Raw genomic sequence first — 24,963 nt, 5'->3', positions numbered from 1 at the left:
GGGGGGTCGAATGGGTCGCAGAAGGGGGGTGCAGTGGGCTGTAACACAGGGGGAGGAGTAGGGAAACACGCTCTGCGTGTTTCCCTACTCCTCCCCTTGCTTTGGTATCAGCTGTCACTGACGTCAGTGCATGCCTGCCTAGCAGACCACCTCCGAGGGAGGCACAGTCCCAGGCACATCCTGTTGGAGGTGAGAATTATTATATAGGATTATTTGCGATCAAGTATTTTGCAAGAAAGACTTGTAAGCCTTGCCATGATTGCTATTGAGAATGATATATGTGCCCAGTTAGAAATCAAAGATTTAGTTACTAATTTCATGAACATGAAAGCACGAAAAGCTAAGTGGTTGTAAACCCTCTATTTGTTCAGCAATCCCACAAAGATGCACTCCATCTTTCAGCTCCTATTTCCTTTGCATCTTGTGCCACACGGGGGGGGGGGGGGGGGCGCCAATTGATAGTCTGCAGGGGGCCACCAGAGACCCTAGGCACGGCCCTGATACTACCTCCCCACAACTGCCCCACTATTCCACAAACTTCCTCACTTAAAACTACCCCCACAAGTGCTTCAACGCCCCACAAACTGTCACCACCCTGAAAAATTACCCAGTGGACCAACTATGGAATTTTTTCAAAGTCAACACCTACTTCCCAAACTGGCATCTCGTCACTGCATCTTAGATATTTGTTCCTCTACCCTGTTTGCTAATCTTCCTAAATAGGTTTACCCTATTTCTGAATACCTTACTTGCTAATGGTAATCTTCCTAGAGAAATGGGTCATATTGATCTCACTCCCATTCCAAAAGCCTAAACTTAGACTAAACCTCTGTATCCACTTCAGACCCGTAGTTGGAATTCCTTTACTCACCAAATTGCTTGAAACTCTAGTTGGCCACCAACTCAGTAAACACATAGAAAGGTTCAGCTGTACCACTCCACACAATTTGGATTCAGACCTCTACACAGCACGGAATCACTTTTACTAGTTATAACTTCCATTGTGAGGGAGTATCTAGCAAGAAATAAACAGACCATCTTGCTCCAATTTGACATATCTGCCGCACTTGATTCTGTGGACCACGAGTTACTACTGACCAGACTCAGCGACCTAGGGCTATGTGGTCCTGTCCTGAACTGGTTCAGCAATTTCCTGAAAAAAACAATTCTACACGGTATGGAAAGAGGGAAGAATGTCCACCAGCAGGGTACTGCCATGCGAGGTGCCTCAGGGCTCCCCATTCTCCTCATTACTGTTCAACTTATATATAAGCACTATATCCCACATTGCTTTAGATGAAAGCAAATACTTATTCTCGTATGCTGACGACATCCTAATGCTAGTTCCTGTAGGTTCCATACTAAAAGAAACATCCAACAGGATTCACCATGCAATGAACAATATTCACAATTGGACCTCCGATCACATGCTTCAACTGAACCAATCCAAGACAAAACTACTTTGGTTCTCTACCTCCCCAAATGACATCCCCTCTAACCTGACCCAGCCCAATGACATAAACCTCAATGTAAACAAAGAATCCAGGGTCCTGGGTGTCACCTTAGACTCCTCGTTATCCTTGGAAGCTCAGATCAACAAAGTCTGGAAGCCATCCTTCTTCCGCATGCAACAACTGAGGCTATTAAGACCATACTTCCACAGATCTTTTTTCTCAGTACTGGTTCAGTCACTCATCTTATCCAACTTAGATTACTGCAACTCTTTATATACTGGGTTAAACAACAAACTACTCACCAAACTACAACTCATACAAAACACCGCAGGTCAGCTGATCTATTGACTAAGGATGTTCGAAAGCATTTCCGGCCATATAAGAGATCTGCACTGGCTATACATTCAGGCCCGCATCATCTTCAAAACCATCTGTATTACATTTCAAGTACTACATGAACTCTCCCCCGAACTACTGTTACTATAAATCTACCAGACTCCGAAACAACCTACTGTTGAAACTACCAATCATTAAGAACATAAAATACACCTGCCAGATCAACTTTGTTTCCCTTTCGAGCCATTGCCGAATGGAACTCTCTACCAGATGCTCTCCATCTAGAACAGAATTACCAACGACTATGCAAGAACCTAAAGACACTATTATTTGATAAGCATTAATCACTCTAACCTTCCATCTACCAATTCCTTCTTCAATAAAGACCCTCTCCTTCCCTTCCTCCTGCTCCCTCGCCCCCTTAACCATGTACTAACCCCACTCTGTAAACTGCCTCAAACCTCCTGCTGCAAATTGTGTGGTATACAAGCTCCAGATTAGATTAGATTAGATTCCTAGAATAACCCAAATAAAGACAATTACAACAATCAAGTTGGGTCAAAATATAAGCTAGAATCAGCACTTGCAATTGACTTTGATGAAAATAATATTAAACACTTTGGAGCTATCAGTTTCCACAACACCATTTTGACTAACGCATTCACTTGATATTCCATCATTAAAGTTGAGTCTAGATGTATTCCTAATACTTTTAGTGCCCCAACCCATACCACTGCTTTGCCAAGCGTCATTTCGGCACTACCGCTGGGCTACCATAAGAGACGCAGCAGATACGCTAATCGCTTTACAAATGTATTTATTTTCTTGGCTTAACTATTTGATACTTTTTTCTTTTCTCAGTCCTATCAGATTATTGGAGTTCCTTTCTCATTATTATGAAAGTTTGTTTTGTTTGTAAACCATTTTCATGTATATTCTAATTGCACTATTAGGCTAATAAATTCACTTTGAAAATTGAAATGGTAAGTCTTAGCTGTACAACTTGCATTAAATGTTGTCCCTCAGTGCCTACTCTTTGACTCCCACTGGGAGCTGACCCTTAACCCAGGTATAGCTTCCAGCGTAGTCCATGGGCAAACATCTTTGCCCACCCCGTTCTGCATTTAGATTTTGCATGTTTTTGGTACTATTAAGTCTGTCTAATGATATTTTATCAGTGTCAGTCTGAGACCAAGAAAATGTGCCAGAAGGATACAGAAATCTTCCCAATCAATTTGGGTGCCACAGGCCTGATGTAAAGGAATTTTCAATCACACCTGGATATATTCCGTATTCATGTAGCATTTTATGAAAGGAAGCTCTCTTTGGCATGATGCAGATACGTTGGTGAATGTTAGCTATAAATTTGAGATCATACTCCACATACCCTGATTTAGGAGTGAGGTTCATTACTATCTTGCATTTGGAGACATTGGCCTCCATAAATTATCCATATTAATTTATAATAATATTTTAAGTGTTCTGGCTTGTGCTGTTGAGCATTGACCTCATGCTTTCTTACTGTCTGAAGCTCAGCAGAGGACTTCAAGGAGAGATCTGAGAACCCAGCAGAGTCACCTGTGGTGAGACTTAGGTTTTGTCCAGGTTACAGCACATGGAACACTGTTGCTATAATTGTTTGAGGATAGTAATAGATGCTTTCCTTGGCTTCTGGAAAAGTGAACACATACATATTAAATGTGTACCTCTGTTTGTGTGTGGGCTGGTATGTATGTATGTGTTTGTACATATTTACATTTGTTTGTATGTGTGTGTCTGTGATTGCATGGGTATGTTTATATGTGTTGATTCTCTGTCTGTCTGTGACCAGGTGAGGAGAAGAGAGGGGAAAGCTGTTTGAAAGATGCAATTATTTAATTATTATGAAGCAGTAAATCAGTGTTTATGTGGATAGATTTTGGGATTCCTTTACCCCTCCTCTCATTTTTCAAAATGTGCAGAAAGTTTAGTTGTCCTTCAATCTAGTGATTTAAATGAGTTATGAAAAAAAATAGTAAACAAAAACACTTAACAGTGACCGATATTCATGAAGTTGGTCATGTCCATGGTTGATTCCTTTACCCCTCTCCAGGTGGATGAGGTGGAGATTTTATAGTTTGGTTATTAACTTGGATGCATAACCTACTATTATCAGAATTATTCCCCAAATTTTGGGGCAACATATTGTTGACACCATTTCCCAGGAATCCAAATACAGACTACAACAGTGGTTCCCAAACCTGGTCCTGGAGGTACCCCAACCAGTCAGGTTTTCAGGATACCCTCAATGAATATTCATGAGAGAGATTTACATCCAATGGAGGTAGTCCTGAAGACTCCTTGAGCGAAACATGATGTCGTGTTGAGCCTGGAGCCTTGCTATTTATTGAGGGTGATTTGATCACGTCTACTGTGGAAGTTGGTATGACATTTCCACCATGTAACATAGCAACATAGTAGATGACGGCAGAAAAAGACCTGCACGGTCCATCCAGTCTGCCCAACAAGATAACTCATATGTGCTACTTTTTGTGTATACCATACTTTGATTTGTACCTGTGCTCTTCAGGGCACAGACCGTATAAGTCTGCCCAGCACTATCCCTGCCTCCCACCACCGGCTCTGGCACAGACCGTATAAGTCTGCCTAGCACTATCCCCGCCTGCCAACCACCAGCCCTGCCTCCCACCCTGATTAAACATGTGGATTTTCTGTACTCCACAAGAATGTTTGCCAAGTTTTTGGAGTTCTTGGTACAGCGGACCTACATGAATTTTCGAGTCGCTATTATTGGGATATAAATTTGAGGCCTCGGTATCCTGACAGTTATTTGGGATCAGCACAGCGGTTCATATGCAGCATTTTGGCATTTGATTGCCATTTGGCATCAGTATGGTGACCCATATATTATAGTTTGGACTGTTGGTGGACTAATTGGTGAACTTTTGCAGTTCTGCTATAAAAAAAAGAGGGTTGTGTCTCCAATAACCACGTAGTTGCTCTGTGTTATATTTTCGTGGTTTTATGTTTCAACATTTTTATTGATGACATCTCAAAAACATAAATACTTTACATCTCTTGATATGCAAACTCGGTATTAAAACAAGGAACAGTGAAAACTATTTGCTACATTTAGTCATCAACCTTTTTACTGTTTTATCCCCTCTCCCCCTCCCCCCTTCCCCCCTCCTCCACTTCCCTTCCCCCTTCCCCCCTTTAGTTCATCCTCCCCACCCCCACCCTCTAGGAGCCAATCCATCTCTCTCTAGTAGATGGTCGTTACACCCGGTCCCATCTTATATTTAGCAAGTGAGGTTCAGTAGCATACTGCGGCCTCGTGGGCTCAATTTCTGTATGTACCAATTCCAAATTCGCATAAAATTCTTTTTCCCTTTTGGAGATCTCCTTGCTTCTCTGGCCTCCCATGTTGCTAACAAGTGAATTTGATTCCTCCATTGCCAATAGGCCGGAGGGTCCGGTGAGACACAATACTGCAAAATAGTTTTCTTTGCCACTAGGCAGATTTTACGACACCAGAGCTTTGCCCCTTTATCTTTAATACGAAAAGCCGCTGGTGTGTCTAAAACATAATGGTCCCAAGATCCTCCTATTGTCTCTCCCAGTATAGTGGTCATGTATCTCTGGATCCGTCTCCAAAAGGCTCTAACCTTTGGGCATCCCCAAAATGCATGGTATAGTGTGTGTGGTGTCATATTACATTTGTCACAACTATCCGTTGTATTTAGGTCTATATGTGCAAGTTGTTGTTTGGTATAGTAAGCTCTCATGGCTACTCAATATCCGCATTCCCGTAATCGCTCATCCACTGTAAGGGCTGGGACCCTCTTCAAAGTAGTAGCTACATCCCAATTTCCTAATTTTTCCCCCCCGACTCTTTTTCCCACTGCAGTTTAATTGACTGAAAACTCCTGGGTGCAGATAGGTGTACTAACTCTCTATGAAGGGCCGATACTGTCACTCCCGTACCCTCTAATTTTTGAAATAGGCCTTGCACTTTCTCTTCTAGTTTTACTTGGAGGGCTGACTGGTTCAGACTTAAAATATAATGTTTGATCTGGGTGTATGCAAACCTGTCTCCCCAGTGTGTAACTAGCTTGCTTTGAAGCGCCTCATATGCCACCAAATGCCCATCCCCATTCAGTATATGTTCCACTCTTGAAATACCACCCGCCTCCCATCTTAGGAATGTCCAATTTTCTTGTCCCGGTTGAACATTTAGGTTACCTCGTATGGATAAGAATCCCGAGACTGTAGGTTGTCCCCCTAGCAGTCCCACTAGTCCTCTCCAGGTCTCCCTCAGTGGTTGCAGCAGCACACAATATTTGAGGCCCATCGGAAGATGTCTCCTTTCCTGGTGGAGCAGTGTTAAGGGGTCATAAGGTGAAAAATATGCTTGTTCAAGCTCGAATGAGGTATACTCACTTGTGTGGCCCACCCAGTCTCCTATGTGCCTGAGCAAACAAGCCTGATTGTATATTCGGAGGTTCGGGAGGCCCAGTCCACCGGTCTGCCATCCCCCTATCAAGTAAGCCATTTGCAGCCTAGGTTTCTTCTTTGCCCAACAAAATTGGCTGAACATTCTATTTACTCTCTTCAGATCCTTCTGCAACAATCGGAGAGGCAACGTTTGCATGGCAAAAAAGCCATTTGGGAAAAATTATCATGTGAATTAAATTAATTCTGCCTCTCAATGATAAGGGTAGCCCTGCCCAGTTATCTAGATTTTTCTTCGTATCTGCTAGAAGAGCATTAATATTAAGATTGTATAATTCCGTAGTATCCATAGCCATTCTAATCCCTAAATATTTAAAGGAGCCCGTCGCCCAACTTAGAGGAAATTCCTGACCCCATCCCTGTACCACTTCTTCAGAGGAGGCTAAGGCCTCCGATTTAAGTAGATTCAATTTAAAGCCCGCATAGGGGCTCATTTTCAAAGCACTTAGCCTTACAAAGTTCCATGGTAACCTATGGAACTTTGTAAGGCTAAGTGCTTTGAAAATACGCCTCATAGTCACCATATTCCTCGAACGCCTTCATTAAGTTAGTGAAAGATTCTTGCGGCTCAGTAATCATTACTAAAAGATCGTCCGCGAATGCCGCTATCTTTAATGTATGTTTGCCTATTTGCATTCCCTTTATCAGGGGAGTTTCTATGATGGTGCGAATCAAGGGATCTAGGGTGAGCACAAATAACAATGGGGAGAGTGGGCACCCCTGCCTTATGCCTCTCCTTATCGGGAAGGACCTTGTCTCTAAGCTGTTAACTTGTATTGTGGCCTGTGGGTCATAATATAAGGCTCTAACCGCCGCCGTGAATCATCCTGTGATCCCGTATCGCTCCATTGTAGTGAAGAGGAACTCCCAGTGCACCCTATCAAATGCTTTTTCTGCGTCAAAGCTGATAAGTAGTGCTGGGATATTGTTCCTTCTGCGCATTTCTAAGGCATCCAGGATTCTTCTTAAGTTCTTAGCTATCGCCCTTTCTTTGACAAAACCCACCTGCACCTCATGAATTATTTTTGGCAGCACTATCGCTAGGCGGTTGGCCATGATTTTTGACAGTAGTTTCAACTCCACATTTAATAATGAAATTGGCCTGTAAGACTCAGGGGTTAGTGGGTCTCTACCCGGTTTTGGTAGTACTATTATTTGCGCTGTAGTAAGATTCTTCGGCATATATTCTGTATCAACCATTTTATTAAAGTATCTAGTAAGGGTAGGTGTAATTTTCTCCCGTAGAAGTTTATAAAATTCCATACGCAGCCCATCAGGACCGGGGGCCTTAAGTAGATTCCCTCTCATTATGCCCAAAGCCACTTCTTCTTCCTGGATTGGTATATTCAGCTTATCTCTATCCCTCTGGGTTAGGCATGGCAATTGCAAAGTATCCAGGTATAGGGATCCCAGGAATCCTTGGTCTATGGGAGCTGCATATAAATGTTCGTAATAACTAGCAAAGATTTCTCCTATCTGCTCATTTGCTCGAACCACTTGCCCCTGTCTATCTTTTAATTGCAAGATCCTCCCTTTGTGTGCCCTAGGCCGAGCTAAGCGGGCCATCATTCGGCCCGACTTGTTACCATATTTATGTAGTTTATATCTATAGTAAGTTTGCGACTTAGCCGCACAGTGATGTAGCAGCTCATTGAGGGTAACTTGCAATTCCAATAACCGAGCACGGTGGGCGGCTAATTGGGTCTTCCCATATAATTGGCGTGTCTTACAAATCTGAGAACTCAGTCTTAATATTTCTTTTGTTCGAGCCTTCTGCACATGATGGGAATAGCTAATTATTTCACCTCAGAGGACTGCTTTAGCTGCATCCCAAAACAATAAAGGGTCCTCCTCATGTTCCTGATTAAATGACTTATATTCCTCCCAACTTTTCTGTAGTCTTTCCCCCAGCCGACCATCTGTGTATAGCTCCAAGGGAAATTGCCAAGTTTTATGTGTAGTGGTTGAATTGGGCAGGTCCCACTCCATAAATACCCAGGTGTGGTCTGAAATCGTGTATGGCCCTATAGTTGTTGTGGCCACCTGTCCAAACAGATCCCGTGTAATGAACAAGTAATCTATTCTAGCTTGTGATGCGTGAGCTCGGGAGTGGTGCGTGTAATCCCTCTCAGTAGGGTGTAGCGTCTGCCAGATGTCTATCAAGTCTACCATGGTCCCCAATCTTTTCAGTCCATGGCCAGATGCTACTGTATCCCTCCGCTGCCCTTGGGAACTATCTATAGTCACATCCCATACAGTATTGAAGTCTCCCCCTACTATTATAGATTCCCCAGCATATCCTAATAGGTAACTTATTACTGAGTCATAAAACTTTTTATCATATTGGTTAGGCGCATATATATTACATATCACTATCTTATGCCCATCTAGTTCAAGCTCTACAATAACAAATACGCGTCTATAATAAGGGGTCTAGCCACTGTCGTCACCCCTTTACGCACTAGGATCGCCACTCCTCCTTTTTTCTTTTGCGCGTCTGCGGCATAACAGTCTTGTACCCACCAAGTACATAGCTTTGCATGTTCCTCATGGCTAAGGTGTGTCTCCTGTAGCAGTGCTACATCAATTCTATGTCTCTGCAGTTGTTGTAGTATTTTAGTTCGTTTAATAGGAGAATTGATTCCACTAACATTCCATGTGACCAATTTAACCATGGAAACGTGGGGGGTTGGTGATCTTTATCTCAAATTTCCAAGCCTTTAAATCTACCCGGGAGGCATCCCAGCCACTACCCTCCCGGGACAAACCGTGCCTGACACCCACCTTCCATATCAGTGTGAATCCTACCTTCCCTTGTGCTTGACTCCGAACCCCCTTCATCTCCCTCCTTATCCCCATAAACAGCATTGGCTCCTGTCCCCTTCCCCACAGCCTCCCCCCTCCCTCCCTCCCCCCTCCCTCCTCCCTCCTCCCCTTACTCCTTCTCCCCTCCCCTTCCCCCCCAACCCCTCCCCTCCCTTCTACAGGCGTTCCCTCTATGGGAACTATCACGTATAAACGCCCCCCGCCCTCTCCCCCTCGTCCAGTATTATATATCTCCTCCATTCTCAAGGCCTCCCACCTCACTTAGCATATATTTCTGCTTTAATTTTAGTAGCAGGGGGGAGAAGTAAAGTAATACCATTAACAGGCGCACATCTGCGCAACCGGGCTCTTAACATGCCCTCATCTCCCTCAGACACTTCACATTAAGCTTCCTCCTCTTTTCAAAAAAAAAAAAAATCATAGTCCCCATTTTTCAAAATCACATTCCCCACTCACAACAGTAACATTCTCTCAAACCTGAAAACTTAAACAACATCTGCAAATGTCCATATAAGTCGTTTCAATACTGGGGGTGCCGTGTCTGCTCAAACCAGGCTATCAAAATGTCTAGTCGATCTCCGCCTCGTCTTATCGGAGGCAGCTATCCTCTTCTCAATCCGGTGATTCTCTGCTCGGGCTACCCATCATCTCCTTCTCTATTTGGTCCACAAACTCTTTCGCTTCCTCCACTTTTTCAAAAGTGTGAGTTGACCCTTTATGCGTGATCTTCAAAGTGGCAGGATACAACAAAGTAAAGCGTTTCTTCAGTGTGAATAACTTAGTGCATACTGATGAGAAGGCTTTTCTTTTCCCGGCCACCCCCACCGAATAATCTTGAAAGCATATTATTCTTTTGTTGTCAAAGGTCAGGGTTTTGTCTCCTCGTGCTGCTTGTAAAATCCAATGTTTGTGCGCAAAGTTAAGCACTTTCATGATGACCACCCGCGGTCGCGAATCATTCTCAGAGGTCCTAAATCCGGCGGGAATCTTACTTGCTCCATCAGCCAGCACTCCAAAGTCGATGTTAAGTCCCTGCCCCCCATCTGTTCAGGGAGGCCCACTAACCAGAGGTTATTTCTACGGGACCGGTTCTCTAGATCTTCAATTTTCTGTTCCAATGTCTCTACTGTCCGTAATAGTGCTTGCTGTGTCCCCTCCACCTCCGTCACCCGGTCTTCCACTTCGCTAGTTCTGGTCTGAAAGGCTACGCACTCGCGGGTAAGGTCGTCCATTCTAGACTGCAGTTTCTCCAACTTCGTGTCTATTGGTGTGAGACGCCATTCTAGTAGGTCTTCCAGCACCACGGTAATCTCTGCTGTTATTTCAGAGACCCAAGACAAGGCAACGGTCAGGCCCGTATCGCCAGGTGAAGTGGCCATCTTGGATTCCGTCACCTTCTGCCAGCTTGTCTCTCTGCGCCGTTTTAGACGCCATCTCCCCCCGCTATCTGCTCGTTACGATTGCGCTTATACTCAGCTCCGTTTCCCCTTCTCAAAGAAGGGTTACAGCGGGACCAGGTTCCTTTTTGATTCGAGAGGGGGAGAGGTCAGGAGCCGGAGCGACGTTCAGATGCTGCCGCTCTCCCGCATGGCGTCACGTGATCTCCTATTTTCATGGTTTTAATGGTTTTTAATAAAGTATGTTCTTATAATTATTTTAATTATATTGTAGGTATTTGTTATATTGTGACAATGAATATGTATGAGATCTATTTGCATGCAATGGAAGCAGTAAATGCAAATAGATCTCATATATACTCATTGTGGAAATTCTGAAAACCAGACTGGGTTGTGGACCTTTAGGACTGGATTAGAGGACCCCTAGTTTAGAGACTTCTTGTCTGACAGAGTTTATAGAGTTAAAATGAAGGGGGTATATTTGATTCTTGGTTGATGGACTATGGTGTCCCTCAAGGTTCCTCATTGTCTCCAATTTACTGGGAAAAGCTGTATCCAATTTAGGCATTCATTATTACAGCTATGCTGATGATATTGTTTAAGATCTATTATTAAATTTTTACAATATTTGAGCAATGGGTTTCTTCACATATCTGGCTTGAAACAGATTTACCTGATTAGTCAAGTAAGGGGATAGATATTGGCCTTTGAGACCAATCAAAGGGCCCCTTTTACAAAGCTGCGGTAAAAGGGGCCCTGTGATAGAGTTGGTGCATGGATTTGCCTCGCACTGAGGCCCCCTTTTACTGCAGTGAGTAAAAGGCTTTAAAAAAAATAAAAAAAAGGAAATGGCCATGCAGTAAGTGAACCACTTGCCACATGGCCATTTCCCAGGGCTCCAGCACTAACCCAGCAGTAACCAGGCAGTGTGGGGAGCTGCTCAGTTACTGCTGGGTAAACCCCTGGCGCTAAAAAAAAATAGTTTTTATGCACCCGGAATTGGCAAACTTGTAAAGGCTGTTAAAAAAAAAATAACCTCTTTAATGCAGTGTGTGCCAGTTCACTATTTTGTACAATGTCCCTCCATATCAAAGAGTCAAGATTTTTGAGGAGAAATCTTTGCTTGCCAGTAACATTCCTGATTTGATTAGGAGTACTTGAAACTAATTCCATATGATTTAGGTTGTAAAACTTAAAACGTGGTACATTAAACACAGACTGGAACTACATTTGAAGATCTTCGAAAAGCACGATGGACAGATTTTGAGCACACAAGTATTGGCATGCAGGCAAAGATGCTAAAATATCCCAATTGTGAAGCCTTCTGGAAAACAGAAAAAAAGATTCAACTGATGGACACATATACTCCACTATGCACTATAATAGATGGTTAGTATTGAAATATTAGCCTGTGTTATAGATGTGTAAATAAATTTAAGGCTAAACCTAAAACCCTCCCTACATTAACTAGGTTTAAAACTAACTTAAAGACATATCTTTTCCTGGAAGCATTTGGAGACTAATCGGAACTGTTTGGGTTGTTGGTAGTCTGCCCTCCCTCTTGTGTCACCCCTCTTACTTCTCTTTCCTATCTTTTATTGTAGTTTTCCGTTTCCTTTTTTGTACCAGTCTGTTCAATGTTGTCTTTACTACATGTTATTTCCTTTTCCCCCCTTTTTAGCCTGTAAACCGCCTAGACACAATGTAGATTGACGGGGTAGAAAGTTAATTAAAAAACTTGAAAACTTGATTTTGTTTATTAGATGAACTCATATGTTGATTTTCTCTTGCATTAAGCTGTAAGCTTTTGGCTAATATGTGAATGGAAATTATAAATGTGACTTTTGTTTCTGCTTTAAGCAATCAAGGATATTAGCATTTTATTAATTTCAACATAGGGATTGCAAGGGCTTGAAATACAAGGCGCTGCACGCGTCAACCTTCTCTTACATGAGCACGCAGTTCTGGAATACACTGCCGCGCAACCTGAAAACGATCTACGAGCAAACCACCTTCCGCAAACTACTGAAGACCCATCTTTTTGAGAAAATTTACGGAAAGAACCAAAACACATAAAGCCCACACTCACTGTTCAGTAATGCATCAATACAGCCACTTCTGAATTCTCATCCCCCGTAATCTCACCACACTCATACCTTTACTCACAGAAAATGTATACCAAATGTTTTCCTGTTACTATATATTGCCCCTTTTTGTTTCCGTAACTTTCTTCCAACGTTTCAGTGCTCTTTTCCATTATTATATTCCTTATCGATACTTTGACTTTGTCTCACATAATTCATCACAATGTAATCCATAACCGATTTGTAACAAATTGTATTTCCATGATTCATAATATATTGTAAGCCACACTGAACCCGCAAAAAGGTGGGAAAATGTGGGATACAAATGCAATAAATAAATAAATAAATAAATAAATAAATAAATAAGCTTCATTTAGGGCCCCTTTTACCAAGCTGCGGTAAAAGAGGGCCTGCAATGTCATCAGCACGTGGATTTGCCACTTGCCGAGCCCCGTTTTACCACAGCGCGTAAAAGGTTGTTTTCAGCCAAAAAAAAAAGGCCTTACACTAATCACAGGGATTGGCACACAGCCATTTCCAGGGAGAGCCCTTTCTACCACCTATTTAGGTGATGGTAAGGGTTCCCACACTAACTTGGCAGTAACCAGGCAGCACCACCCCGGCGCTACAAAAAATATATATTTTTTGTTGCAATGGAAATGGCGCATTGTGGGGGTGGGAACTACTACCAGGCTTCTGCAGTAGTCCCGATTTGGCACATGGCAATGCCACGGTATGTACAAAATCCACAGTTGTACTAAATCCAAAACTCAGTTTATTCAGTTCATAGTATATAAAAAAATATATAGAAACAAATGGTACCAAGAAAAAGGTTTTTATTCAACTGCCAATGCCATGACAGAGCTGTGCAACATTAGGTTGCCCAGGAAGCAATACAAGAACAATCTCATCAGTTACAAAGCTGCAGTTATAATTGCTTGTTACTACATTTCACCTTCAGTTTATATACAGTTTTTTTCTTTTCATCACACACTGCTCTATTCTTTTCATGTGAATCATGATTCTCATACAGGCCATCTGGCGTCTTCCTTTCACTCCCTTTTTTCTTATCTACAAAAGTTATAGCCACAAGTTTCAGTTCTTTTGCCAATCGTTGTTCTCTGTTATTTCAATCATGCTCACATGTTCATTCTGCAGACCTGTGCACATTCTGTACAAGGTCAATTATATTTCAACTGCTGCTTGTCCAGCAAGCAACCATTTTCTTTCTGCTTGACTCCATTTTGTATTGCCAATTATTTACATACCCCCCTTGAACACTGATGACAAACAGTGTTCACATTAGTATGCACTAATAGTTTCACTAGCATGTTTGAGCTTGTTTAAGATGTAGAATGTCACATTACTCTTTTTCACAAGGCCGTCGTCACTAGGAAACAGTTTCTATCAAGTGCTATCTTTTCATTACAGATGCTTTAGCATACACATTGTGTATTTCTTTTTTCTCAATCAATTCCTGATTGATCTGGGTTATGTTTACATTTTGTTTTTGAGAGATCATAGTTGTGGCTGTTACTTTTGTCAGCATATTTCCACATATTTTCATACAGCAAGGAATCAGACAAGCCAGTAGCAATAAAACTATTATAAAAACAATTGCAAATGTTACAAGACCTTTTAACCATGGGCCCAGTCCTCCAAACCATCCTTTTACTGAGTCCCACCATGAGGTATCCAATATACCTTCATAATCTTGACTTGATAATTTTACCAAGTCAACAATACGCTTCATTGCATTTCTTACAATTATTGATTTATTTCTAATAACTGAACAACAGGAGGTATCATTCACTATGCCGCACACTCCTCCAGATTGGGCCAACATGAAATCAACCGCTATGCGGGTGTGCATTGCATATCTCGCTGTATCATCAATTTCCTCTTGAAGTGCTGTTATAGCTATATCTAGTTCATGTGTTACAACATGTAATAGTGATTGTAAGCGTCTGATTGACATACCCATTTCAGCTGCAATGGCAGATCCTGCAAATGGAAGCCATCCAGTGGCTGACAAGGCATCTAGACGTTTCTTAGTCATGGGATAGGTACTGTTAATATAATCTAATGCTAATTGTAAAGCTTGATCATCTCCTGTTAAAGCACTAAAGGAGGTACTAGAAACATGTCTTTTACTTCGTTTCTGACTATTAGAACCATGTGATGTGCCATCTAATGGAATGATCAAATCAAATAAATTTAGTTGAACAAGAGTGCAGAACTTATAACATGATGGAAGATAGGTGTACAGGATATTATCACATAACAGATAATCTCCCAACCGTAAAGACTGTAGAGAAATTAGGTTATGATATAAAGCATAAGTTTGAGAAAAAGGAAAAATAGGATTGTTTAGTGCCTTAAGTGAAGAACACGCAGTAGGTACAGCAGTAATGGCTTGTATAGAAGAGGCATTAAATTGACATAATGAAAAGAAGAAAGTCAAATTTGTAAGAGTAAGGTTAGTAGAAGTCACATAAGAGGTTGTCAGTGTCCGGTTACAGAACATTTTGTTAGCACAAGCTATAGATGTTGCAGTCTGATTTATAACATAAGATCCCTGTAACACAGTCCAATTTCGGGATTGTATGTCATAAGTATAATTACATAAAACATTAGGTATCTTACCCTGAAGTGAACTAGAGTTTATCAGACACCAATAGTTTAGTGCAGGTATAGTATGAGCAAACAAAGAAGGCAGGCGTTGAGCAGTAACATTGGTCCAATATTGTCTATGCTCATGTCCCCGACCCAAATAGCAGGTACCATTACTGAAACAGTTATGAATACCTTGTAACTTAATCATAGAGTAAGGGTGAATGTGTGCTGGAATGGTAAGTACGGAAGTGACAAGTGGAGTGCAAACAATACAGTTAGTCAGATTAAGAGTCTTTGAGGCATGTTGAATTCTCTCAACATATGTATTGAGTCCATAAGTAAGTCCTACCAGCAAACAGATTACAAAAGCCTTCATAATCCTTTTTCACTGGTAATGTTATTAATCAATGTTCTCTTCTCTCTGGAGGTGCAATAGTGGTTTCTATTTCCTCAGGTAGTCCTAGATCATGAGCCTTACGTATATCAGATAAATGTACCCAAGTGATGTGGTCTGACAATCTTGCTGCTGTGTGAGTTAGCTCTTTTATTTCAAATGGTCCCACGTAAATTGGGTCCTTCCAGGTCTTATGTGTGAAGTTCTTTCGAAGGACCTTTTGACCCACTGAAAAAGATGAAGAAAAAGTCAGATTAGGAGCTTCCTTCGATTTACAAATTGCCATATCTCTAGTCAAATTTATTATTGGATTTATTTGTTTCCAATAATTAGTTATACCGTCAAAGCCGGTATCAATTTCTTTTACAGGTACCCCTCTAGGGTCTCGTCCTGTATGAAGTTGAAAAGGTGAGATCTGCAATTTTGTACTTGGATGACACCTTAACTGTAGCACAGCCATGGGCAATAAGTCCAACCAGGTATATTTCTTTTCTGAGCCCCGATTTAATGAGGCTAGTAAGACTCTAAGTCTTGTTTTTAATAGGCCATTATAGCGTTCCACTAGGCCATTAGAAGTAGGGCGATAGACTGCCACCCGTCTATGCAGTATTCCACATAAATCAGTCATATCTTTGACCAGTGAGTTTACAAAATGACTTCCATTGTCCGTTACCAATTTTTGTGGACATCCATGGGCTGGTAATATATATTTCAAAAAGGTGTCTATTACCACCTGAGCAGTTTCCTTTGAACACGGAAACGCTTCCACCCATTTTGTAAATGCGTCGACCCACACTAAAAGATACCTTTTACCTTTTACTGGTATTACCATATCTGTAAAGTCCAAATGCCACTCTACTCCGGGTCCCGTTGGAATTGGAATGGATCCAGGAGAAATAACTGGACCTCGATGTACTATATTTTTGGAACAAACTAAACAGTTTAATACAATTCTCATGGCATAAGAAAGCATATTAGGATGCCAAAATGAGACTTCCATAGCTTTACTCATGTCAGACGCTGGTAAATGTAATGTCACATGCCAATTATAAAAATTATTTATCAATTCAGAAGTAGAAATACATATCTTTCCTGCCTGCCAACTAAGGTGAGAGGACAATTTGATGAACCTGAAAAACAAGAAAGAGGACTCCAAACAATAAATCAATTAATCAGAACAGGGCCTCTATGTAGGCCTCAGGGCATAAATGATAATAATTCACTCAATATCTGGTCAAACCCTTAACAAAATGCCATTAGCTTAATTCTATACTCAAATTTCATGCTTCTTTTGATAGGTAATACAGAATAAAATGAATTCCTATTCTGGCCTATCCCCAAACAGTATAGTCCTGTTGAAACACTTCCACATATATCCACTTCCACAACCCTTCTATCTAACTTACAAGTGTACTTTCGTAGCACATAATCATGTACTCCTGCCATGTGGTTCACACACTATTCACACAACTTGCACATTGGCAGTATATCTTTTACAAGCTTCAAACATCTCAGTAACCTTTCAATGAATGGGAACTTGCTTCCATCTTCTTCACAATGTAATTCCCTATGATTTAAAACTTACATTTATCTTTATCATGGTACACCTCACCTCTCTGGACAACCAGGTTTAAGCGTCCAGCTAAAATCATGAGACATATGATTTATGGAGAAAAGTTAGAACAAGGATGATGTCAGCACGTAGGCAGGTGCCTAGAAATGTTCTATAGCAGCACAAAGCATTCTCATTCAAGGTACATTAACAATTTCTTAATCTGAACATTCAGCTAAATTCCTTTACCCTGGAGGGGGCAATATCTCTGGAGTCCCAATTGCCCAAGGTAAAGTAACACAGATATATATGTATCACAAGCATGATGAGTTAAACACATTAAGTAGTTTAGTAGACAAACGGTTCCTTGCATAAATCACATTATTAAAACAAAAGTCTGTAATTGTGAGTCTTGTCTGTCTGCCCTGGTTTAGACCGCAAGCTCCTTTGGGCAACTGTCTCTTTTTTTCTTTTCTCTTTCCCAAAGCAACTTGTGCATGTAATACACACAAAGATCAGCAGAGGGAACAAGTCATCAATAAAAGAAAGAAGAGTGACATCATAAGTAAACAACTGAACACTGAAACAAGAAAATCCACATGAAACCTAAAACTTATCTCTCTGAAATCTCAATTACCGTACAGAACATACACGTGGGATATTTCACTAGACATTTATTGTACAAATCCTACTGAGGTAGGTACAGAGAATAGGCAAGAAATAGTCTGCAAATCTCATGAATAACTTAGGAATTTGTATCCCTCCCCTGCAGTGGAGGAAAACAAATTTAGTGCAATACAATTAAGCAGCTGTGATTTGCACTGCCTACGAGACTCATAAGGTTTGCATAAAAGGCAAATGAATCATGGCTACAGGCAGCTGATATGTCCCTGAAGAAAAGCACAAACTGGACCCCTTTTTTTTTTTTTTTTTTCCGAATGCAGGGTTTGTTTAATGTATCTGTGCAGAAGCGGGGAGGAAACAAGCTGCAACAAGCTGTCTCGGTAACTTTGACATAAGCTACAAATCTGAGTTTTAAAATCCAATGTTTTAACTTTTGGGGTGTGGGATACCTTCTGTGGTTTTCTTTACATTCTTTAGGGACTATAGTCAGTAAATGAACACGATACCATAAATCTCACAGTAAATTACAACAGATGCACCGTGCTTTGAACCCAAGTGCAGCATGGAGCTATAAGAATACAAATGTTAAATCTAATGTAATAAAAGAGAAACAAAGTGAGGCAACCCAGGCAGTTGCCTAGAAGGGCACTGGGATAGCACAAAATCCTGGTATACAAGGTATATAAAATTTGTAATAACTCCATAATCCAAAAACTTAGCTAAATAATTCCTATTTATTTATTTATTTTAAACCTCAGAAAATGCCGTCATGCACCTTTCAGTAAATCACAAAGTTGAAAGTTAACATAGCGTGACAAAAACAGCTGGAGGAAAATCAAGGCTACATTCCTGAAGGGAGGCTTTGTATTTAACCTCCGTAATACTATACCCATAAGACTTAAAGAAAAGCATGAATTGTCATACCCTTTTTAACAACCAGATTCAAGAAAGATAAACAACATTATCCCCAGCAACGAAATCCTGGTGCTGCATATACAAAGCTTGCACCGTCTGCTGTAGAAGAGACAAGAACCTCAATATCAATATTAATATTAGCCATTTTACATATAGTACAATAGTATTGCAAATAATAGCAAAGAACAAAAAGTGCAAGAAAAAATAAAAAAGAAAAATGGCAAGCAGCGTAAGGAAATATAATACAGAAGAAAGAATGACGTCAAAGTTATACTCACAGGATCCAAATAACAAGATAAACTCTGCCACGAGATCAGAAGATTGCAGGGCACCTCTCACGAGCTGGCCAGTATCGTAAGACCGATGCACCGTTGATCAATCAACCACGCTGGCTCCTTGCACGAGATCAGAAGATTGCAGGGGCACTTCTTACGAGCTGATCAGTATCGTAAGACCGATGCTCCTGGACTCAATCAACAGCTCCAAGGATTGGAGTCCCTTCGTGCAGGTCGCCAATTGTACAAAATCCACAGTTGTACTAAATCCAAAACTCAGTTTATTCAGTTCATAGTATATAAAAAAATATATAGAAACAAATGGTACCAAGAAAAAGGTTTTTATTCAACTGCCAATGCCATGACAGAGCTGTGCAACATTAGGTTGCCCAGGAAGCAATACAAGAACAATCTCATCAGTTACAAAGCTGCAGTTATAATTGCTTGTTACTACATTTCACCTTCAGTTTATATACAGTTTTTTTCTTTTCATCACACACTGCTCTATTCTTTTCATGTGAATCATGATTCTCATACAGGCCATCTGGCGTCTTCCTTTCACTCCCTTTTTTCTTATCTACAAAAGTTATAGCCACAAGTTTCAGTTCTTTTGCCAATCGTTGTTCTCTGTTATTTCAATCATGCTCACATGTTCATTCTGCAGACCTGTGCACATTCTGTACAAGGTCAATTATATTTCAACTGCTGCTTGTCCAGCAAGCAACCATTTTCTTTCTGCTTGACTCCATTTTGTATTGCCAATTATTTACAGGTAGCTCTATCATGGTCCTTAGTGATGGCCCCCCACTGTTACAGTTGCTTCTCTCCACCACAGTGAGTCAGCATAAGGCATTAGCATTCCAGTGGCTCTGCAGATATCATCAGTCTGATTCTTGATTGTCCGCCTTTTATGGCATACTAATATTAGTGGGCATTTAGGGCCCCGGGTGATGATGTCAGCAGAGCCAAAGGACGGACAGTTGCTGGCAGGCTGCAGTGCATTCAAAACTAAAGCTGCAGGGCAGGGCCAGGTCTGGCTAGCAGGCACAGTTTGCTCTCCCTGATGTAGAACAAGTTGGTCCATTAAGATGAGTTCATATGTTGCTCACCAACTTTCTCCTTTTATTTTAGAATATGGAACAGAAACTGAGGACTGGATGAAAACTGGATCCTCCAGATCCCTGGAGTTTTCAGTGTTTCTCTAGTCCTTTTTTGTCAATGTGAGTCCACTCTATGTCTACATTATCTGCTCTGCAGAGGCTACTGTACAACAAAACATTTTAATCCAGGTGTGCCTTAGGCTTGAAAAGGTTGAGAAATGCTGGTTTTAAAAAAAAAAAAGCAATCATATTAGCCACTTTATGATGAGACTCTCCGAAGTGTACAGCATATGTAGCTGGAACAGGCAGCTTACACTGTAGTAACAGTGTAATAATAATAATAATAAGACAGTCATTTCCATCAACATATGCCATCCAGCTGAAGGTAAAAATGCCAAGTGTCATCTCACACATTACAGTTCATAATTCCATGTTTTGATTCCATTTCCAGGCCCAATAATTTCCATGATATTTTTCCATGCTAGTTTTCATCTAATTTAAGATTCTGCTACTTTTAGGGCCCTGTTTACTAAGCAGCATTATAGGCGCGTTAATGTTTTAACGCATATTAACCATGTATGTGCCTACAATATCCCTATAGGTGCCTACATGGTTAGCACATACGCTAAGTGTAGGTGCGTTAAAAACACTAACGCACCGTAGTAAACAAGGCCCTAAATTTGAAAGGAACTAATTCATGTATTTCAAACCGCGCATCCTATGTGTGTCAATTTGAACTACCGCCCAGCTACCACATGGCCTGGGCGGTAATTTCATTTTTTTTTTAAAAATTTTATTTATGAATTTTTCAACTTTACATTTATGCAATAAACATAAATCAAAAATATGGAAAATAAAAAAAATCACAATCAGTAAGTTATATCATATTTAGGCAATTATCTAAATTAAATTTAGTTCACAATTAGTGATCCAAGAACAAGGAAAATTACAAAATATTGTAATAAATTATAAGAGGTAATTATACAATTATTCTAAGCATGGAAGGAATTAAAGCTAGCGCAGCCGAGTAAGCGTCTCTAAAGGATATTCACACAACCTCATTAGTTGAAATAAATTCCAAAAGCTTCCCTGGGTCAAAAAAAATATAATTAGTAGATTGTAAGGAAATATAACATTTGCATGGAAATTTAAGTAGAAAAGTCCCTCCTAGCTGGAGAACTTTTGCTTTTAAAAGCATAAATTCTTTCCTTCTCTTTTGTGTATCTCTTGAGAGATCAGGAAAAATTTGTATTTTTGATTCCAGGAATGGGGTTTGAATGTGGCGAAAGTAGAGTCTAAATATATTATTACGGTCCGGTTCCAGAGCAAAAGTAATCAATAGTGTTGTCCTCTCTGAGATGACTTCTAGAGAACTTTCAAGAAACTGCGTTAAATTTAAATCAGATTGAGTAGTTTGAGGTACTCTTCGTATTCCAGCTCCAGAGATGTATTGTAATCTTGTTATTGGAGGAAAACTTTCAGAGGGAAGAGCCAACACTTCCACAAAATATTTTTTTAACACATCTTTAGCTGGGATAAGAGGACTCTTAGGAAAATTCAAAAAACGTAAATTGTTTCTTCTTATCTGATTCTCCAAATAATCAATTTTCCGTCTCTGTAAGTCTTTATCCTTTATAATTACCACTACAGATGATTTAACAGAATTTACCTCATCTTCAAAGGTTTCCACTTTAGTTTTCTGCTCCTCCACCTTACCAGTCAGTAAGTTTTGAGCTTGAGATAATTCTGCTACTTCTCCACGTATCGAACCGGCAATCTGTTGTAGGGTGGTGTTTAATCCTTGAATGGCTTCCCATAACAAGTCCATTGTGACAAATTGCGGTTTTGCTATCGCTCCTAGCTTCACGGGCTCAGTCAGCTTAGCCTCAGACAGGGGCGTTTGTACCGCCAAACCTGCCTGGTTCGTTGTTCCCACTGGCGAGGACGTGGTCATGGGGTCTCCACATACAACCGCTGGGGCACCTCTTCCAGGTTTCACAGCTTGTTGCTCTGACGTAGCCATCAACTCTCCCCCGGGCCTCGGAGGCGTTGTCAACGAGGGGGAACTCAACGTTACTCCCTCTGCGCTTAGGTCCGATGACACCGGTGGATCGCTTGAAGCGCCAGCTTGCTGTCCCGGCAGAACTCTGCTGCACGTCTTATATTCCGCCTGAACCGATATACTCATATCACCCCTCTTCTCAGGTCACTTCACTGGCTTCCAATCAGATGCTGCATACAGTTCAAACTTCTCCTTCTTACCTACAAATGCACTCAGTCTGCAGCCCCTCATTACCTCTCTATCCTCATTTCCCCTTAAGTTCCCGCCCGTAACCTCCGCTCACAGGACAAATCCCTCCTCTCAGAACCCTTCTCCACCACCGCCAACTCCAGGCTCGGCTCATTCTGCCTCACCTCACCCTATGCTTGGAATAAACTTCCTGAGCCCTTACGCCAAGCCCCCTCCCTACCCATCTTCAAATCCTTGCTCAAAGCCCACCTCTTCAATGTTGCTTTCGTCACCTAACCTTTATACCTTTCAGGAAATCTAGACTGCCCCTATTTGACTGACTGTACATTTGTCCTTTAGATTGTAAGCTCCTTTGAGCAGGGACTGTCCTTCTATGTTAAATTGTACAGCGCTGCGTAACCCTAGTAGCGCTTTAGAAATGTCAAGTAGTAGTAGTAGTAGTAGTCCTGACTCTTCTAAAGTTTTTTGCCTCAAAGAAGGGGGATTAACCCGGCCTGTGGAGGTAGGCACACTTGGTTTCCATTTTCTCTTCACCATTGTGGATTAGAGAAAACTTCCACTTAGCAACCAACTATAACAGGGTCGGAGCTGCTAACACACATCCATGCTAATCGCCATCTTGGATCTCGAAATCGGTAATTTCATTTTTTTTATGCGCATCTGCTATGCGCTGAAAACTTTTCCGGTGTGCAGCGCTAACTGGGCAGTAATCATTGTACGCACGCTGATGATTACTGAACTGATGGGAAATTGAATTTTCGGGTAAAAGATGTACAAAAGTGAAAAAGGAAGCTGGTGATACATTACAGACTAGTGGGTCTTTTACAAAGGCGTGCTAGCGTTTTTAGCATGTGCTAAAAATAAGTGGTGTGCGCTAAACGCTAGAGATGCCCAAATGGACATTTCTAGCATTTAACCTGTGCTAAAAACACTACTGTGCCTTTGTAAAAGATCCCCTAAGACTGCCCCTCTTGAAGCATCCAAAAACTGTGGAACTAAACCACCTGGCAAATTTATTTGCTCTTTTTTTCATTTACCCCAAACTTAAATCTGGCTCAAAGACTAATATATCAAGGCATGCATCGTTTCATTCTTAAAATAATACTAATGACTTCGGCGCAGAAAAAGAGATACAAGATTTAAAAAAAGGGGGGAGGGGAAACTAAAATGGGAAGTGATACAGGGAATATTGGGGAAGAAAGGAGAGAAAAAACTGATAGCATGGGAAGCTGAGAGTGAAAACAAGGAAGGAGGATTAGAATGCTAGGCTGACTACTGACTGAGCCTCTGTAGTGCGAGCGCTGCCGCCTCCTGTTGCTGTCACAGTATGGGAGAGGGAACTGGTTTTTAGAAAGCGGCTGGGGCAACGGTACACCCCAGGGTGAGGCAGAAAGCACAGAATCCTTCAGCTAGGGGAGGTCTGATTTTACCCTAAACTGATCCTCTAAGAGAACATGCAGATTTAGCCGTCTTATCTGTACCTGTCTCTGTCTGCTCATCTTTACTGCGTGCTGTTCCCCCGGGGCTGTGGCTCTCCGGTTTGGGTCCTTGCTCCAGTGACAAGTAGTCCCCTTTCTGTGCCTTCCTATCCTCTGCAACAGTCCGAGGTATCTAATGTGGGAAGGAGTAGCATTTGGTTTGTGTTGCCTACAAAGCAATCCATGGTCCGGAACTGAGATGCTTGAGATTGCTTGGCACAGCCTGCCCCCAACTTCCTGCACCAGGAGAGACTCTCCCTGTCTCCCTCCCTTGAATCTGAACAAGGCTTCCTTCCACCCCACGCCCTCCCCCTTCCCTCCCGGGATATCTGTGCAAGGACCTGTAGATCACTCCCCCGCCGCCAGTATCTTGCCTGGCTATTGTATTACTATCCTTGTGAAATGGGAAAATTCTGCAGTATCTCCAGACTTCTCGTGTGATGTAAGTCAGAAGTGGTGATTCTAGAAAATCAGTCTAATAATAACGCCAGGCTATACTATGATCTCAGTCAGTTTCAGTCTCTCAGATTAACTGTTGGTGCTGGTCCTAATACTTGCATTCTATTAAAAGACAGCTTCCATCTGGAGTTCATAGTGTGTAATAATACATCCAGACAACATAGCAAGGTGTGCTTGTAAGCTCTTTATAATTAAGCTCATGGCACCCAATATAATAAATGTGTTTTGTCTATCACAGGTTCCATTATATTCCCTCTGGGTCCTGCAGCAAACAGAACATAGTAAGTTCTATTTCTGTATCTTTCTGCCACATTTTCTTGATCTCCGATTGTATTATTTAACACTTAAGAGTCTTGGGTCCCATAGTCAAAGGATTTATGCTCCCAAGTTTGGGGCCCTTTTACTAAAGCTTAGCACACACTAAATACTAAGATACCCATTTTATACCAATGAGCTTCTTAGCATTTAGCATGTGCTAAGCAGGAGTGTAGCCAGAAGTTGATTTTTGGGGGGGGGCAGGGGTGGACTACCCCCAGTCCCGCTACCCTCACTGCCACCATTGCTGCAGCTTCTGCTGCTGCTGTTGCCTTGCCCCCCTCCCAAATCATACCTTTGCTGGTGGGGATGCTCAAGCCCCAGTAGCTGAAGTTTCACTGCTGGAGCCTAGAGGATGACCGAATTTCAGTT

General features: G+C 41.5%; 1 protein-coding gene across 2 annotated transcripts in view; it reads right to left on the bottom strand.

Moving 5' to 3' along the window:
• The window catches only part of CD200 (CD200 molecule), a 376,933-nt gene extending 352,936 nt beyond the window's left edge, over positions 1 to 23,997 (bottom strand). For both annotated transcript variants that reach the window (XM_030203676.1, XM_030203677.1), the window contains exon 1: positions 23,821 to 23,997. In XM_030203676.1, the coding sequence (XP_030059536.1) occupies positions 23,821 to 23,838 (18 nt within the window). In that variant the 5' untranslated portion in view covers positions 23,839 to 23,997. The remainder of the gene's footprint in view (positions 1 to 23,820) is intronic.
• Positions 23,998 to 24,963: the final 966 nt, after the last annotated feature.

This window comes from Microcaecilia unicolor, chromosome 5 (assembly GCF_901765095.1).
Source record: "Microcaecilia unicolor chromosome 5, aMicUni1.1, whole genome shotgun sequence".
Lineage (NCBI taxonomy): Eukaryota > Metazoa > Chordata > Amphibia > Gymnophiona > Siphonopidae > Microcaecilia > Microcaecilia unicolor.
This window is presented reverse-complemented; position numbering and strand designations above follow the sequence as displayed.